Source organism: Cydia fagiglandana, chromosome Z (genome assembly GCF_963556715.1).
Source record: "Cydia fagiglandana chromosome Z, ilCydFagi1.1, whole genome shotgun sequence".
Classification (NCBI taxonomy): domain Eukaryota; kingdom Metazoa; phylum Arthropoda; class Insecta; order Lepidoptera; family Tortricidae; genus Cydia; species Cydia fagiglandana.
The window spans coordinates 39,948,551-39,967,738 of NC_085959.1; the positions used below are offsets into that span (position 1 = coordinate 39,948,551).

At 42.1% G+C, this 19,188-nt stretch overlaps 1 protein-coding gene across 1 annotated transcript in view; it reads left to right on the plus strand.

The window, feature by feature from the left end:
- Positions 1-19,188, plus strand: part of LOC134678193 (spectrin alpha chain) — a 47,395-nt gene that overhangs the window by 2,917 nt on the left and 25,290 nt on the right. Inside the window, exons 2-19 of the mRNA XM_063536654.1 lie at positions 3,039-3,132; positions 3,688-3,861; positions 4,628-4,894; positions 6,690-6,878; positions 7,139-7,327; positions 7,731-7,901; positions 8,693-8,860; positions 10,356-10,595; positions 11,059-11,247; positions 11,786-11,894; positions 12,095-12,274; positions 13,069-13,253; positions 13,351-13,503; positions 14,208-14,367; positions 14,528-14,733; positions 15,790-16,017; positions 16,567-16,701; positions 19,022-19,156. Coding sequence (XP_063392724.1) covers positions 3,058-3,132; positions 3,688-3,861; positions 4,628-4,894; positions 6,690-6,878; positions 7,139-7,327; positions 7,731-7,901; positions 8,693-8,860; positions 10,356-10,595; positions 11,059-11,247; positions 11,786-11,894; positions 12,095-12,274; positions 13,069-13,253; positions 13,351-13,503; positions 14,208-14,367; positions 14,528-14,733; positions 15,790-16,017; positions 16,567-16,701; positions 19,022-19,156 — 3,153 coding nt within the window. The 5' untranslated portion in view covers positions 3,039-3,057. The remainder of the gene's footprint in view (positions 1-3,038; positions 3,133-3,687; positions 3,862-4,627; positions 4,895-6,689; positions 6,879-7,138; positions 7,328-7,730; positions 7,902-8,692; positions 8,861-10,355; positions 10,596-11,058; positions 11,248-11,785; positions 11,895-12,094; positions 12,275-13,068; positions 13,254-13,350; positions 13,504-14,207; positions 14,368-14,527; positions 14,734-15,789; positions 16,018-16,566; positions 16,702-19,021; positions 19,157-19,188) is intronic.

Consider the following 19,188-nt stretch of genomic DNA (forward strand, 5'->3'; position numbering starts at 1 on the left):
TCAATAGATTAGACCTTGCAGCCGGTCTGGTCTTTACCTTAAAATATTTAAGGACTATTTTAACGTAATGGAGCTCTCTAAGTACTAGTTTTTACACAGCACTGAAATGAAAATAGACGTTTTCGTAATAAGTTAAGGTTGATTCTTGAGTGGCGTGCGTTTTTGTGGATGAGTCACAAGGCCATGTGATGTCATCTAGTGATGTCAAGTGCGGTTTGACCTTATGTTGGTTTGTTTTTTAATGGTAATCGCCTAAACGGTTACACGGGGAGTCTGTGATCATATTTTTGGCAGTTATGTATGTCATGTTCTCATAATAGTTTAGATTGGTGCGATTTTGTGACACGATACATTTCTGATAGCAGAGACAACAAACTTAGTGCTAAAATCATAGTAGAATACTTACAATATTTAGACTAAAAATGAATTGAAGGAGTAGTCTTTCAGAATTTGGAATAGAACAACGTGAGAGAGTGTCATTATAAACATCATAAATTTTCATAGAAACTTGCCATTAATAATGACATGGTCACACTTTGTCATTGCAAATGCCATGCAGAGTTTGCTTGGTCCGATTCTACATTCATAATTTCATCAAAATGCCGAATAAAGATTTCTCATTTTTTTTAATTTGGTCTAAAACTTTACAATCTCACTTCTACCATCGCCCACACTGTTAACTGTCCATCGGTAAACCTTATTACAAAAGGCATAAGGTCCACCAATGGACAGTTAAGAGTGTTACATTACCCAACTAGAATGAGGCCTCTTATTATTACGGCGAACTGTAACAAACCAAAAGTGATATTATGTTCACGTCGACCAGTATCGTAGTCTCCAAGTTGTATACAATAGCTATGCTATTAGGTGTGCACGTTTCCTGGTCGAACAGTACGGGCCAATTAGAGTATTTCCTGGCAGAGTTTGATGTTTGATTTTATGATGAAACGTTCTGTGTTAGGAGTCGAGTTCTATTTATGTTGTCACAGTATACTGATTGTTGTACTTAACCATCATCTCGACTCTTTTGCTTTTCCAAACTCAGACTAGCTTGATTAAACATATTGAATTTATAAATCTTACAGTTGGTTAGTTTGTCTCTGTCAAATATTGTAAGTTCCGTGCTTTTTAGGGTTCTGTACCCAAAGGGTAAAAACGGGACCCTATTACTAAGACTCCGCTGTCCGTCTGTCTGTCTATCTGTCCCTCTGTCTGTCACCAGGCTGTATCTCATAAACCATGATAGCAAGACAGTTGAAATTTTCACAGTTTTTGTATTTCTGTTGCTGCTATAACAACAAATGCTAAAAACAATAAAATAAATATTTAAGAGGGGCTCTCATACAACAAACGTAAATTTTAGCCGTTTTTTGCGTGATGGTAAGGAACCCATCGTGCGCGAGTCCGACTCGCACTTTGCCCGTTTTTATACGATTATGTGTGACCTAAAACTGCGATACAGACGGGCTTCGCTGGAGTAGAAAAACGTTGCCATGCCACCCACTCCCCTCTACCGGGACATCGTTATTTCCTGCCATAATAGGAATGTGACGTACTACGGCGAGACGAGTGTTTCTATGTACAGTCAGCAACAATAGCTGCTAAGCGGGCGACGTGTTCAATATGATCTTGACGCGACTTTATTATTAAGAGAATAAGAGCGCTTCAAGATAATTTTGAACACCTCGCCCGCCTAGCAACTTCTTCTGCTGACTGTACATTTCTTTAGCATACCTATAGTTCGTTTTTTTTAGCATTAGAAAGAACTTCGCAGAAGTAAGCTTGTGGTTCCAAATCCGGCACTTTTAGCGGTAACAATTTGAAGTAAATTATATGTATTGACCATGCTACATTAGATAATTCAATAATTATTAACAATTAAAGAGCCTGACAAAAACTGTACGATTGCTTCTGTGGAGTTCTTTCTAATGCTAAAAAAAACGAACTATACTCTGTAACTTAGATGGATTTTAATGTTTGTATAAGTGTTGTTAGGTTCATCTATGGATGTGCAAGTTGAAGAAAGTTTCCAAAAAGTTGTAAAGGATCTAGAAATTTTCCAGGAAACAAAGGAAATTCTGGAAATGGAAAATTTGAATTCCCATACAAAAGTTGTCATCCGTGTGGAAATAACTTGATAGATCTTGATGCATCACGTCAAAAATTTACAATATATTTTATTTATGGCTTTAAATTGTATCGGGAAGAATTTTCTTTTCGTGCACCTGGCGGGATCGTCGTCTAAATCACAGTTTAAAATAATTCTTATTTATAATTTTATCACATCCATCGGGAATTATCGTAATTTTAAGCTACCTAAGTATCTAGTAGCCAATAAGAGATACATAATTAGGTGTATTCGGAAAATTCCGACCCGAATACACGTCACAGCATTTTTTAACAATCTTTGTAATGTTCCCTGGCTCACGGGACTAATAAACAGCAAAAAAAACAAGTATATTTAGTAATTTATTAAATTATTAAACTTACAAATTTTATAGTAATCGTTTTTAGTATGTCTCTCGGGTTTCTATGAGACTTGTACGATATTACTTTTACCATGTATTCCAGGCACTATTTAAATACATCTCGTTTATTTATAGTTTTAAATTCTGCGGATGTGTCGCACTGCAGTATTTAAGCACGCAAATACTTCGCGCACTTAAAACTGAATCTTATCCTAACGCGAGAAGATTCAGTTTGCAACAGAAACTTTCACACTAATTGGTGCACCATAGAACATGTTAAGTGTCGAAGAGCTATTAAGCTTTTACGTTTTGAGGTCTCAATGATGATGCTCCTAAAATGCAGTGTGACACTAATACGGAGTTTTTTTTTAATTAGCACGTGATACAAGTGCGATAAGTCACGACTTGCATCTATGTTGATCTTATTCTTTACTTTTTATCATGGATAATATGGCAGTCGAATTACTTGTGATCTTTTCTGAAAACTGTAGATTTTAGCTGCGGTTATATGAACACTGGTTTCAATCAATAAGTTTATTGTCATTTATTACATTGTTGCTGTTGTTGCAGTTGAATTGACGCATCCACCATGGAGCAGATCCCACCGCCCAAGGAGGTGAAGATCCTCGAAACAGCCGAGGACATTCAGGAGCGCCGTGAACAGGTTTAATAACAGATATTTTACAGTCGCCATTGTAATTGATTGTTTGCATACTATATTAATATTTTACTGTGTTAATATTTTATTCTGGCAACAAAATGTCCTAGAACAGAAAAGTGTAACTTTGATCCCTCCTAGCAGGGAAGAAATAGTAGATTGTGTCATAAGGGATCAAAATGACATTTATCGCGAGGGCGTATATTGAATCCTAAACGAAGCGAAGGATTGAAGTATTGAGATGGAAATTATTTTGCTACCATGTGACACATACTGCTTTTCACATCACCTATGAGAAAATAAAGATGTTTAAAAAAATATACAATTGATCCCTACTAGCAGGGAAGAAAAGTGCCGCTCTGATCCCTCCTAGTAGGGAAGAAAAAGCCCTTTTCCGAATAGATGAGGTGATAGCATTTCTTTTAACAAAATTTATCACTTTTATATTATCCCTTGGATGGACAGAATAAAAACATAAAAAAACTTGATCCGCCCAAGTATATCAAAACACCAACTAATTCTTTGTTATGAACCCTAACTAACACCTAAATATCCGCCCAGGTGCTCAACCGCTATGAAGACTTCAAGCAGGAGGCGCGCGCCAAGCGCGAGAAGCTCGAAGACTCCAGGCGCTTCCAGTACTTCAAGCGCGACGCCGACGAGCTTGAGTCCTGGATCCAGGAGAAGCTGCAGGCGGCCAGCGATGAGAGCTACAAAGATCCCACCAACCTGCAGGTACTTATACAAACAGCTGTTGAAGAGCTGGAAGGCTAGGCGGTTCCAGTATTACAAGTACAGCGACAAGCTCGAGTCCTGGATCCAGGAGAAGCTGAAGGCAGGCAGCGATGAGAGCTACAAAGATCCCACCAACCTGCAGGTACTTATACAAACAGCTGTTGAAGCGCTGGAAGGCTAGGCGTTTCCAGTACTTCAAGTTCGACGACCAGCTCGAGTAGTGCATCCAGGAGCTGCAGGCGGCCAGCGATGAGAGCTACAAAGATCCCACCAACCTGCAGGTACTTATTCAAACAGCTGTTGAAGAGCTGGAAGGCTAGGCGCTTCCAGTACTTCAAGGTCGACGACGAGCTCGAGTGGTGGATCCAGGAGCTGCAGGCGGCCAGCGATGAGAGCTACAAAGGTCCCACCAACCTTCAGGTACAGTCAAGTGTAAAAATGTGGGTGCACACAACTTACTCAAAAATATGTCCCATAGTTCTTAATTCGCCGACATAAAAGCTATGGGAAATATTTTTGAGTATGATATGGGCACCCATATTTTTTACACTTGACTGTACCACTAGTGTTCAACTATTCCAATTACCAGAATATTCCCAAGTCTTTTCCACCACTTTTTCAGTACTTTTGTGCGGTTTATGTTCTCATTTAAAAATGTATATTTTGTACTTATTAAATAAACCATAAATACGTGGTAATAATAATGACATTAGTTCAATAATGAACATAAGACAATCAACAAATCATAACCTCTTCTTTTCATCAGGCCAAGATCCAGAAGCACCAAGCCTTCGAAGCCGAAGTGGCCGCGCACTCCAACGCGATCGTGGTCCTCGACAACACCGGCAGCGAGATGATCACCAGCAACCACTTCGCCTCCGAAACCATCAGGAGGCGTCTGGACGAGTTGCACCGTCTGTGGGAGCTGCTGTTGTCTCGGCTCGCTGAGAAGGGCATGAAGCTTCAGCAGGCGCTGGTGCTAGTGCAGTTTTTGAGGCACTGCGATGAGGTCATGTTCTGGATTCATGACAAGGTCAGTATCTACCAGCAACCACTAGAAGACTGTTTGTAGGTTAAGTTGCACTGTCTATAGGAGCTGCTGTTATCCACACATGCTGAGAAGACCAAGACGCTTCAGCAGGCGCTGGTGCCAGTTTTTGAGGCACTGCAACGAGGTCATGTTCTGGATCCATGACAAGGTCAGTATCTACCAGCAACCACTAGAAGACTGTATGTAGGTTAAGTTGCACCGTCTATAGGACCTGATGTTATCCGTACATGCTGAGAAGACCAAGATGCTTCAGCAGGCGTTGGTGCTGGTTCATTTCTTGAGGCACTGCGATGAGGTCATGTTCTGGATCCATGACAAGTTCAGTATCTACCAGCAACCACCAGAAGACTTGTAGGTTAAGTTGCACCGTCTATACGAGCTGCTGTTATCCACATATGCTGAGAAGGCCATGAAGCTTCAGCAGGCGCTGGTGCTAGTGCAGTTTTTGACTTTTTGAGGCACTGCGATGAGGTCATGTTCTGGATTCATGACAAGGTCAGTATCTACCAGCAACCACTAGAAGATTGTTTGTAGGTTAAGTTGCACTGTCTATAGGAGCTGCTGTTATCCACACATGCTGAGAAGACCAAGACGCTTCAGCAGGCGCTGGTGCCAGTTTTTGAGGCACTGCAACGAGGTCATGTTCTGGATCCATGACAAGGTCAGTATCTACCAGCAACCACTAGAAGACTGTATGTAGGTTAAGTTGCACCGTCTATAGGACCTGATGTTATCCGTACATGCTGAGAAGACCAAGATGCTTCAGCAGGCGTTGGTGCTGGTTCATTTCTTGAGGCACTGCGATGAGGTCATGTTCTGGATCCATGACAAGTTCAGTATCTACCAGCAACCACCAGAAGACTTGTAGGTTAAGTTGCACCGTCTATACGAGCTGCTGTTATCCACATATGCTGAGAAGGCCATGAAGCTTCAGCAGGCGCTGGTGCTAGTGCAGTTTTTGACTTTTTGAGGCACTGCGATGAGGTCATGTTCTGGATTCATGACAAGGTCAGTATCTACCAGCAACCACTAGAAGATTGTTTGTAGGTTAAGTTGCACTGTCTATAGGAGCTGCTGTTATCCACACATGCTGAGAAGACCAAGACGCTTCAGCAGGCGCTGGTGCCAGTTTTTGAGGCACTGCAACGAGGTCATGTTCTGGATCCATGACAAGGTCAGTATCTACCAGCAACCACTAGAAGACTGTATGTAGGTTAAGTTGCACCGTCTATAGGACCTGATGTTATCCGTACATGCTGAGAAGACCAAAATGCTTCAGCAGGCGTTGGTGCTGGTTCATTTCTTGAGGCAATGCGATTAGGTCATGTTCTGGATCCATGACAAGTTCAGTATCTACCAGCAACCACCAGAAGACTTGTAGGTTAAGTTGCACCGTCTATACGAGCTGCTGTTATCCACATATGCTGAGAAGGCCATGAAGCTTCAGCAGGCGCTGGTGCTGGTTCATTTCTTGAGGCACTGCGATGAGGTCATGTTCTGGATCCATGACAAGGTCAGTTTCTACTGGAGTATTTATTAGGAACTGCTCGGAGCGGAAACTTTATAGGTGGTTGGATGTGCTGCACCGTATGGAGTTGCTGTTGTCTTGATTCGCTGAGAAGGGCATTAAGCTGCAGCAGGCGTTGGTCCCTGGTTCAGTTCTGGATCCATGACAAAGTGAGACCTAATCTGATCTTTATTGAAACATTTCATTATTTGATCTGTCTATTATATCCTTCTGTAAAAACTGTGCACTAAAGTAATTGTTCTAATTCAGGAAACCTTCGTGAACGCCGAAGAGTTCGGCTCCGACCTGGAGCACGTCGAGGTCCTCCAGCGCAAGTTCGACGAGTTCCAGAAGGACATGGCCGCCCAGGAGTACCGCGTGACCGAGGTCAACCAGCTGGCCGAGCGCCTGGTGCTGGAGGGCCACCCTGAGCGGGAGACCATCGTCAAGCGCAAGGATGTAAGTAACACCTGGACAGCTTCAGCAGTTTTTTTTTCTTACGAACGGAATTAAATGTCGATATCAGATCCAGGACTAAGTCTTGTTAGTATAGAAGATACCAATCAATTATATTTCTTATGAAGGTTAGAATGATTTTCCTCGGTCCATGCAGATATGTCTAAAACAGAAAGAACTTCAAACATTGTGTGTACAAAAACATTGCCGCAGTATTTTCAAAAGTAACAGGCAACCATGACTAACGCACCAATATCACACAGGAACTCAACGAAGCTTGGCAGCGCCTCCGTCAAATGGCGCTCATGCGTCAAGAGCGCCTGTTCGGCGCCCACGAGATCCAGCGTTTCAACCGCGACGCTGACGAGACCATCGCCTGGATCTCGGAGAAGGACGTGGTGCTGGGATCTGATGACTATGGCAGGGATCTGGCCACCGTCCAGACTTTACAGGTAAGATATAGTAGCAAGTTAACAATCCACTTCAATAATATTTTGCATATGAAGGTAAAACATTCGTGGATCCGAATAATGGATGAGTTATATCAAAGAATATTTTGCTTTTTTGGAGTAAAAGGAAACATAAAACGCCTATACCGAGATATTCCTTTATTTTCAATATTACCATAATTATGATAACCATAATTCTCTTGTAAAATGCATACTTATAATGATACAATTTGTCATGTATGACCATAGCTCAACCAGATGCTACCTATAAAGCTACTTAAAGAAATCAATTTACTTTCTTTAAGAACATTACTGAATTCAAATGCCACAGTTGTACCATTGTAATAATGAAGACATTTTTTACTCGTGTAACCACCGGAAATACAAATATTTGGTAATTCTTTAGCGCAAGCACGAAGGCGTAGAGCGTGACCTAGCAGCTCTAGAAGACAAGGTGTCGACCCTGGACGGTGAGGCCGCTCGTCTGGCCGCCATACATACCGACCACGCCCCCGCCATCCACGCCAAGCGGGACGAGATCACCGCCGCCTGGCAGAAGCTGGTCCACAAGGCCAAGGTAAGCGTGTACTTGCGAACTTGGTCTTTATTCCCACCAGCGTGTAGACGTGTAGTGTAGTCCGGATACAGGCGGGCTGTCAGTCGTTGAAGCTGCTAGTTACTGTCCGGCGACATTCCACCACCACCAGCGTACCAAAGTTTTACCTTAACTACGAGCCAAATTAGTTTTGGCTTGTACAACAGGTATGTTTACAAGACACCAGGGGAACTTAATGATTAACAATTATTCAACCTCCGTCTCTTATGGAGCAAATGTGCTATATATCAAGATATACGATGACTGTCATGAGCGATAAGAGCGGCCACCGCATGACGCGCTGTCAGAATGTAATGGTGACGAGGTTTTGTCATAATTTATCATAATTTCGTTATGATTTAAGAGTTTAGTAGTAGTAGAGTTTAGTTTAGTAATAGAGTTTATACTGCAAAACGTAATTCAAGACCAAAAAAAGTAAGAAATGTTGCCACTTTTTTACTAGCGCGTCTTGTATTTATGTAAAAATAAATAAATAAAAGTACTTTTTTAAATAGTAGGAGTAAAATTACTAATGAATAAATTATCTTAGCGTGATTATTTATCAAAAGGAATTTACAATTTTACAAACAAATTATTGCAATGGCAACATTGTCTCACTTTTTTTGGCCTTGAATTACGTTTTACAGTATAGTAGAGTTTTCCGTTACATTTTTATATGGCATTCTATACTATCATCATTATGTATTCTTTTTTTTTAATTAAATTTATTCTTAAACTAAATAACTTCTAATATTATATATCTCGCCCACCAGGAGCGCAGAAGCGAGCTGGAGTCCTCCCACGCCCTGCACCGTTTCCTCGCCGACTACAGGGACCTGGTGTCGTGGGTGAGCGACATCCGCGCGCTGATCGCCGCCGACGACCTCGCCAAGGACGTGCCCGGCGCTGAGGCGCTGCTGGAACGCCACCAGGAGCATAAGGTACCGTCACACTCACCGACTTTGGTCTTCTGTAGACTAGGGGGTGGTAAACCCGCATTAGACTCTTTCAACCTGCTGTTAACGCTCCTAGAGAGATAAAACCTATATTCATGAGTTATTGACACTTAGTTTAATAAACTGTTACACTGTTAAACTCAACTTATAGTTAGGGAGGCGAGGTAGCTAAATGGCGTAATTCAACGGCGCCGTCGAGACCTATCAAAATCGAAAGATAAAATAATTTCGAAAAAAAAAGCTCGTATGGTAAAAACCATTTTAGCGGTGGGTTTGGCGTGTACGGTTTTTCAAAAATGTTAAAAAAAACAGTTACTTGGGCATTCTCGAGCGCGTGGTGGGGGTAGGCATATAAAGTAGTCAAAAATGCAAAAAAAAAAAATTACTCGAGCGCGTCAGATTTTCGGAAGGGGTGTTAAGTAGGCCCCAAGGAAGCTTCCTTTAAAAAAACTGACGATTTCGGCGTGACGATAAGTTACGATGAATTTTTGAAAATGCAAAAAAAAAAAGTTTTTTTGAAATACTCGAGCGCGTCAGATTTTCATAGGGGAGGTTTATCTCGGTATCCTGAAAGCATATTTTTTTAATCTGACAAAAATGTTGGTGGGTTCTCTTAATCTGACCGATTTTATGATGCTTCAAGTCAAAAAGTTTTAACTTTGGACAAAAATGTAAAGAGACGTTTTTTGTGTAAAATAAAATTACCTTTTTTGTTTATTTAAACTTTTTTTTTTGTAAAATGTATCGTTCGCGACTTATATGCCGCAACGCGTTCTTAGGAAGACGAAATGGCTCCTCCACACTTCCGGTCATGCGGAAACCGGCAGATTTTGTATTTTTAGTAAGTTTTAGATTATATTCTTCAAAATAAAAATAAAAAAAATCGCGCTCGAGAATGCCGGATTAACGTTTTTTTTTACAAGTTCGCGACCCTATAACTCGACGGCGTCAAGGACTTATCGTCAGATTAGTTAAATTTAGTCTTTAAACACTAAAATCAACCCCCAATATCTTAATCTGACGCGCTCGAGTATTTCAGACTATCCATTTTTTTTTACTAATCTGATCGTCTATCCTAGGCGCGCGTCACTACATATAGAGCTAAATACTTTACAAGGTTGTTCTATTAGGTCTAAGGTATCTCTCATATCTTAAACTGCCACGCTCGAGTATTGCCGAAAATTCCCCTATTCGCCTCCCTAACTATTACCATTGAAGAGGATATTTTTTCATCGAAATGACACCCAATGACATACAGGTCAATCTGTAAACTTCGCAGCTGTCTTTTAGGACTTAAAATGGATCACGACATCTATTCAAATCTATCTACAATACATTAGTCTATACATCGTCTTACACGACGATGTTACAGTACCTACTACACAAGTCTTGTCGTATTGATTGTGAGTGTACTCACTCTCTTACCATTCAGCACCACTTCTCTCTTATTCAACTATACTAAACCAGCAAAACATTGCAGGGTGAGATGGACGCGCGGGAAGACGTGATCCGCGCATGCGCGACCGCCGGCCAGGCGCTCGTGGACAGCGGCCACCGCGCCTCCTCCGAGGTGTCGTCGGCCCTCGAAGCCCTGGAGCGCGAGAGCAGCGCCCTCCAGCAGTTGTGGGAGCAGCGGCGCGTGCTGTACCTGCAGTGCATGGACCTGCAGCTGTTCTACCGCGACACGGAGCAGGCGGACGCCTGGATGCACAAGCAGGAGGTCTGTTACACCAAATAATACTTTTACACTTACTCCGTTGGGTCAGTGTCCGACAATGAGACTAGGCCTCCGATGCAAGACAGCGGCATTTTTCTCCTTCCTGCGCTAATCTCGCCAATCATAAATGAATGCTTCTTTATTAATTTGTAATTGGAGAAGAACCGGCCAAAAATGTTCAATACTGACACAGCAATACAGAGTACAGCAATCTTATATTACAAGTAATACAATGGGTGCACTTTTGGAACGGACCTTGGTAAACTTACTGAAAAGTGGTAGTAAAAAAAAAGGAACTTATATCTGAACATAGCACGAATGTATTTTTTTTTTTAATTTAAAATGCTACTACAATATTTTATGCATAAAATAAGTAAATAATCTACATTTATTAATTTATATCTAATATCTTTGAGAGTTATAGTGTCAACTTCCAAACACATCTCTAAACATATCTTTCGTCCAGGCTTTCCTTGCCAACGAGGACGTCGGAGACTCCCTGGACTCTGTCGAGGCTCTGCTGAAGAAACACGAAGACTTTGAGAAGTCCCTCGCCGCCCAGGAGGAGAAGATCAAGGCGTTGGACGAGTTCGCTTCCAAGCTGATCGAGGGACAACACTACGCGGCCGACGACGTGGCTCAGAGGAGGGAGATGGTACGTTTGAAAACTAAGCTAGACGTAAGCTCAGTCACTCGACTCGACGGTCGAGAGAAACTCTACTCTTGACAAGTGAAAGTCCAAGACGTTATAGCTCAGAGGATGGTACGTGTGATAACAGAAACTAAGCTAGACTTGGGAGTCGCTCGTAGGTCAGGAGGAGAAGATCAAGGCGTCGGACGAGTTCGCATCCAAGCAGATCGAGGGACAACACTACGCGGCCGACGACGTTGCCCAGGGAGATGGTATATTTAGATTCCTTCCAATCATTTTAGCGCAGCTGTGCGGCCTGTGATGTCACCTGCCGTACGCTTTTCGTACTCACGATGCGCGCGTCACTTTTATTCACAATTTGGTCCCATCCATGTCCATGGTCATGGTCCATGTCAACTATCTGAGTTGAGTCTGGAGTTACATACTCTAGACTGATTGGTGATTGTGTTGAAATTTTATATCTGAAGGACCAAATTGTTTTCCATTTATCAACCCTTTTTTAGATAAACAACATAACCAATATGATATTAATTTCGTCTAGCTGTTGGAGCGCCGCGCAGCCCTGTTTGAGAAGTCTAACCAACGCCGTGAACTGCTGGAAGACGCTTACAAGTACCAGCAGTTTGAGAGGGACTGCGATGAGACCAAGGGTAAGCCCTTTCCTTTTATTCAACTTGCAATGTATTACGATCGCGTCAAATCTTGCAAGCTAAATTAGTCTCGATGAGTATTAGTTGTTTGTCGACAGAAAAGTATCTACAGTCAGCGTCAGCGATAAAAGCTTGTAACAAAAAATACATTTGTATCAGAAGTTTTCAAATACGCTCATTGACCAACCATTCCCCAACAGGCTGGATCAACGAGAAGCTCAAGTTCGCCACCGACGACTCCTACCTGGACCCGACCAACCTGAACGGCAAGGTCCAGAAGCACCAGAACTTCGAGCAGGAGCTGCAGGCGAACAAGCCGAGAGTGGACGAGATCACCGCCGTGGGACGCGACCTGTTAGAGCAGGAGCATTTCGCTAAGCGTGAGTCTTTTCGTCAATCATGTTTGCCTGGTACTTTCAGGAGAGGAGTCGTTGGTAAATAGTTCGCAATTGACTCCTACCTCGACCCGACCAACCTGAACGGCAAGGTCCAGAAGCACCAGAACTTCGAGCAGGAGCTCCAGGCGAACAAGCCGAGAGTGGACGAGATCACCGCCGTGGGACGCGACCTGTTAGAGCAGGAGCATTTCGCTAAGCGTGAGTCTCTTCGTCGATCATGTTTGCCTGGTACTTTCAGGAGAGGAGCATCGTTGGTCAATATTTCCAGGCATTGGAGACCACATCTATGCGACTGATTTGTTTATCTGTAAGTTAAAACTTGATCAACTCTTCCGAACATTTTTCATAACTTTTTTAAACCTAATTTTCCTGCATACAGTTCACTGTTCAGATACATATACAATTTATAAATAGCGACAAATTTCTTAACTCTTATTCTTGTGACCTTGGAAATTTATAACAAGTCCTTTTGAGTCAAGAATTCGACTCTGAAAAAGTTTCGATTCTGGACTCAAAAGACTAAGAAGTATTTTTAGGGCTGTGTTATATATAAAACTAAGTCATTTTTTTCCGAACTTAGGGACACTTCGAGTAAATAACTTTTTCTAGATATCCAATACAACATATGTAGCCTTTGCAAATCTGGCAAGCAAACTTGTCAGTAGAAATAGTCCATTTAAAAATTGTATATGAGATCTATCTTGCGCGCCTACACTTTTCGGTTTTACTGGAAAACATGGCTTGCCAGAGTATAACTATTCTTTATCTGCGCACAGCTCAAATCGAGTCCCGCCTCGGCGAGCTAGCCGGACTCTGGGAGCGTTTGGCCGCCGCGTCCGAGCTGAAGGGCAGCAAGCTGCAAGAAGCGTCGCAGCAACAGCAGTACAACCGCGCCGTCGAAGACATCGAGCTCTGGCTCTCTGAGGTGGAGGGACAGCTTCTGAGCGAGGACTACGGCAAGGTACTAACATCTATACGGGGCGTTACGAAGCTTTCTATTAAGATTATGATCAAACATGTCACTATTATAGACTTCTAATATCATCACACTATTTCAGGACCTGACCAGCGTGCAGAACCTGCAAAAGAAGCACGCTCTCCTAGAGGCTGACGTCGGCTCCCACGCTGAACGCATCGACGCTATCCGCACGCAGGCCGAGCAGTTCATCGAGAAGGGACACTTCGACGCCGACAACATCAAGGCTAAGAGAGTAAGTTCATACTCTTTCACTCGACGCAATCGTGCTTAGTCTATTAAAAAAAAAAAAAAAAAAATGCGTTTATTTTCAGACAACAAGGTCCATAGTATTGTTAGTACGTACTTAAAATAACAAATATAAACTAAAATTACAACTAAAAACTAAAAAACTAAAATTATTAATACTAAACTACTACTACTACAGTACTACAGCTAAAATGGGTTAGTATTACTTAAATAACAAAAAATCTAAAACTAAAAGCCCTGCATGACAGCCGTGCGAGCGGTTCACCGAGGCGCACGCACAATCGGAGCATGCAGCTCGTTAAACCTGCCGAGCACGGCGCTGTCCTGCCTCCCGGCCACGACCTGTAGGAGACTGTTGGGGCTTCCCCTAACCCGTCTGATGAGCGACGCGACTTTGTTGCGCATGAGCACATAGAAGTCATCAATGTGCGCGTCGGCAAACATGCCTGACGCGCTGCAGTAACGAGGAAGCCCCACCATCGCCCGGAACAGGTTATTATACAATATTCGAAGGGTATTGTACGCTCTTTGGGTATAGTTGGTCCACAGACTGCTGGTGTAGAAAGTTTGGCAGTATGCCTTAAAAAGCATCAGATCATATTGTTCAGATAGTTGTAACAATTTACTTAATAATTGTGCTTGAAAGACACTGGATAAAGGCATTAAATAATGTTAATTATGATTACCTAGGACGCTCTGGTGGCGCGCTACACAGCCCTGGACAAGCCGATGGCGGTCCGCAAGCGCCGCCTGCTCGACTCCCTGCAGGCGCAGCAGCTGTTCCGAGACCTGGACGACGAGGCCGCCTGGATCCGGGAGAAGGAGCCCATCATCGCGTCCACCAACCGAGGTACATTCATTGTTTTTGTGGAAATCTTACTACAACTTTAATAGTAATTTCTAACCCCTTTTAGCTGCAACGGGGGAGAAATCGAAAAAAAATTGTAAGAATATTTTCATGTTTGAATTAAAATCAATCAAAATTTCCAATCTATTACTTTTTCACACAGGCCGCGACCTCATCGGCGTCCAGAACCTGATGAAGAAACACCAAGCGGTCATGGGCGAGATGGCACAGCACGAGACCCGAGTAGAAGCCGTACGGGCCGCGGGCGCTGCGCTGCGGGACGCGGGGCACTTCGCTGCTGATGAGATCGGCGCTAGGCTTCAGCAACTGCACCAGCAGTGGACGCAGCTGCAGGAGAAGGCTCTCCAGGTACCTATAAAAGGCCAAAGAGACCTATAAAAAGGTATTCAATGAAATGGAATACCATTTTATAGATCTCTGGGCGGCTAGATATTGAGATCCTTATCGATAAACATACCTAATTAAATACATTATAAATTAAATACTATCCCCCTTATTCATATAACTTTACGGCCCTGATTTACTTAAATTATGTGTTGTCTCTTTCTTACAAACCATAATTCAAAATGACCGATAAAGACATAAGATTATTAGCTAATTGAAGCTTGTCGCGTTTATGAATAAGGGGATATCTGTATGCATTTGGTGCAAGTTGCAGTAAGGTGCAGCCAAGTACCAGGGGATCAGAAACGAGTAGGTGTACTATTGAATTTAATAAACAAGAATGACCTCAAGTGTCCTCAATCCGCGTGCACAAAATTAGCATAACGCTACGCGCGATAAGATTATAAGATTTTTATTTATGTTATAAATTACCAGGTGCTCATAAAAACTGAGACGGTATTATCTTCTTCATAACAATGTTTATTGTCAGAATATTAATCAGAATATAAAAGAAATTGAACACTTTTTTGTACCGATAAGTAAATGAACTTGGTTTAGTTCATAAAAAACAACTGATTTTTAGTCGTATATGCACATAAATCAAATCAAATCTCATTTATTATAAGGCAACTAAGGCCCAATAGATACATACCTTACAAACTAACATACATACAATAAAATCATACAAGCTAAAAATTATTTCGGTGGCACGGCACGGGGTTTCGGCGGCGGGTTAAATATGATGAGTAGGTAACGTTATGAATTTGCCACTCTTAGGGCCACTGGCACCAACCCACTAGCCCGAGGTTAAGCGGTTAGATCGTTGACCCAGTGTCAAATTGTACCATGGTAACTCCAGGTTTAACCGGTTAACCCCGGGTTAGTGGAATGGTGAAAGTGGTACTTATTTTCTTTTTATAATGTAATTATACCGTCGTGTGTTCCAGCGGTAGGCGTGTTGTTCAAAGAGGCGCTACACGTCCCCTATATTCTGTACTAATCACTGCATCACCCCAACAGCGCAAGCAAGACCTGGAGGACTCGCTCCAAGCGCAGCAGTACTTCGCCGATGCCAACGAAGCGGAATCCTGGATGCGCGAAAAGGAGCCAATGGCCAACACTCAAGACTACGGGAAAGACGAGGACTCCTCAGAGGCCCTCCTCAAGAAACACGAAGCACTCCTCTCGGATCTTGAGGCGTTTGGAAACACTATCAAGAGCTTGAGGGAGCAGGCCAACTCGTGCAGGGTAAGTTGTCTTACTTTTTTTAGGTTTAGAATACTTTGATGGCGCAAACTTAGCAACATGACGACGAGTATAGAACGAGGACTCTTTCTGCTGTCATATGTAGTTAAAAGAAGCCAGAATCCTTTTCAACTTGTTTTTTACTTAAGTTCTCCAAGGATAAGATGATGAATTGATTAGTTTGTAACAGATTTTACAACGGCACCAATTTGTATAAAGTTACAGTGGCGTATTGGCGTAGCTATACGTGGACAAAGTGGCCTCCCGCCCACGCCACGGCCTCGTACTTAAGGTCCTGCGGGAGCCCACCCTTTTTATTTCCTTGGGAATACACGTTGAAAGCAAAGGGCCTCGCAGATGCGACTTCGCTCACGGCTAGATTAGTTCACACTACGCCACTGCTTTTACACTTATATTATCTAAGGGTGGTATTCCATCTATCCAATATATTGGTCCAATGTCATTGCGTCTCACTCTCTCATTGAGCAAAATGTGAGACAAAATACACAGTGGACAGGTGGAATACCAACCTAACGTAATGTTGGTACGCAGCAACAAGAGTCCCCCGTGGTGGACGTGTCGGGCAAGGAGTGTGTGGTCGCCCTGTACGACTACGCGGAGAAGAGTCCGCGCGAGGTCTCCATGAAGCGCGGCGATGTGCTCACCCTACTCAACTCGAACAACAAGGTATGTCTACATATTGGCATTTATTTTTAGTGTGAACTGTAGGAGGCAGCACAAAGAGCCCTCTCTTTATTGAAGCGAAGTGTAAAATTCAAGTTTCAGCTTCCAATGTAGCCCATAACATGGAAGAACGCACAAGAAAACGTACGTGAAATGTAGAGAGCAGCACTTTGTCTAATCATAAACACGCGTGGCAAGTTTATTGCCCTTGAACTAAAAAACAATTGAATCTATACTATGAAATAAATAAATATACTCTGAAGTATTTTATACGCGTAATTTACTATGAACCGTTAAACAAATGATAGATAACACTATCAGTATCACTGCTAAGGTGCTAAGACGTATACGTATCAGTTACCGCAACTTGTTATCTACATTTTTAACCGTACTGTAATTAAAACAAAATGGCATTTTAGAAACATTTATATTATCTACTTTATTAGGGTCTTAGGTTAGGATTTTACAATGTGAGTATAAAAGTAAAATATAAAAACACTTACAAAACATTACAAAAATATATAAAAACATTATAAAAAACCTAACCTAGGGTGCCGCCGGCAGCGGGGCAGGGTCCAAGCTACCGGTGGTCAGGGCCGCAGAGTGAGGAATCGACGTACAGTCGCCATCAGATATATCAGAGCGCCGGAGGTGCTCAAAAATATCTAAAGACGCACTCTAACGCCTTGACAATAGAGGCGTGTTCAGATATTTGAGAGCACCTTGGCTGCTGGAATATATCTGATAGCGACTATACGCGCCGTGTCCAAAATTACCGCCTTCTGCATCTGACATTATTATTATTATCATTTAAAAAATCTTGTCAAAACTCGCTTACTTTGACGTACGGCGTCGTACTACGTACAGTGCAGTCTCTCTACGTACAGTCGCGGTCATATTGTGTTATGTTCGGATACAAATTCGCACAACCAAAAAACTCAATTAACAACTATCGTAAATATACTAGTTTCCTTATCATTACCACATTAAAGAAAATATTGAAATAAATAACATTAAGTTTCAAGATGTACTCATTTAATAGATGTAGAATAATTGTGATGTCATATCAGGTCAGATTGGTAAAAAACGAACATATTGAAATAGTTTACTCCTGAAAAACCCTATGTAAAACATTATCTTGTAACACTGGATACAGAATCTGTATGCATGTATAAAACATGCCGCATGTGAATTATCGTATTTTTAATGTAAACATCGTCGTCGCCACAGTAAATTGGCCGAACATGAGCCCTATTGCATTGAGATAAAGTCCACCGATCACCAGTTAAATGTGTACGAGTAGACGTGCTAATTCGTTGTCAATAATATTACTGACCGCCGTGACGAGATGTAAGGGGACATTCATATTGAAATTTAATTATTTGTTAAGGATTTTATCTCTGTTTTCATTTCCGAATGAAGAAACTATGAAGGTCCATAAGAAATAGTATGAAACGGTAATTTAGAAAATGTATGGCGTAGTGACTTATAATTAAAAAAAAATACAGATTATAGACCCCTTTATTTTAAATGGGTTGCTATTAAACATGATAGATATAGAGATTACACATATGTGATTTCTGTCGTTTTTGCGATCGGCTCGCTAGATTTTGTAAGACGACCTTTGACCTGTGTATCTCATTGTTTTAAACACGCCTTCACCTTAGTGCCCTTTTTGAAAAAATTACATATAGTTTTAGTTTGGTTTTAGTTACAAGCCGACATATGCCTAATACAAATTAACTTATTTACCAAAATAATACGTTGATTTTTAAGCTGTTAGAATTTAAGTACAGTCTTGATGTAAAAAAATAATTTGCATGTAAACCTAGTCCGCACTAAACTGCCCCGATCTAAACGTATCCTAGCCTAATTGTCAATTTATCTGCCTCCAACCAGCCCCGAATTCACGTAACGCGCCAGTGCTCGCTCGGCCGTCGAGGCGCCCGCTCCAAAATGTAGCGGGAACTTATCGCATAACTTATTGTAATTCACTGTGATATTAGTTTAGTTATCTTAGTGATAATGATAGTTTTATCGTGGCTGTGTTGTTTGTTGATCGAGAATGTTTGTAAGAGGAGTGTGAGTGTTTTGTTTCTTTTTTTATGATTTCCGTATAGTGCTGTTGAGAAAACATAGTGATCTATCAGCTGGCGTATTATGGATGGCTTTATCCACGTGATAAAATAACTGTCACTTTTTAACACCATGGGATAGAAAGCGACGGACACCGTTTTATCACGCCGTCACTTAGACAAGAACGGCCATCATATCCGTACAGGTGCAGATAAACAACAATGTTTAAAATTGTCCCGTTATCCAGGACTGGTGGAAGGTGGAGGTGAACGACCGGCAGGGCTTCGTGCCGGCTGCCTACGTGAAGAAGATCGACGCGGGGCTGTCCTCGTCGCAGCAGAACTTGGCCGACTCCAGCTCCATCGCGGCCCGACAGAACCAGGTACACTCATCATACTAGTTAACCCTTTTTCA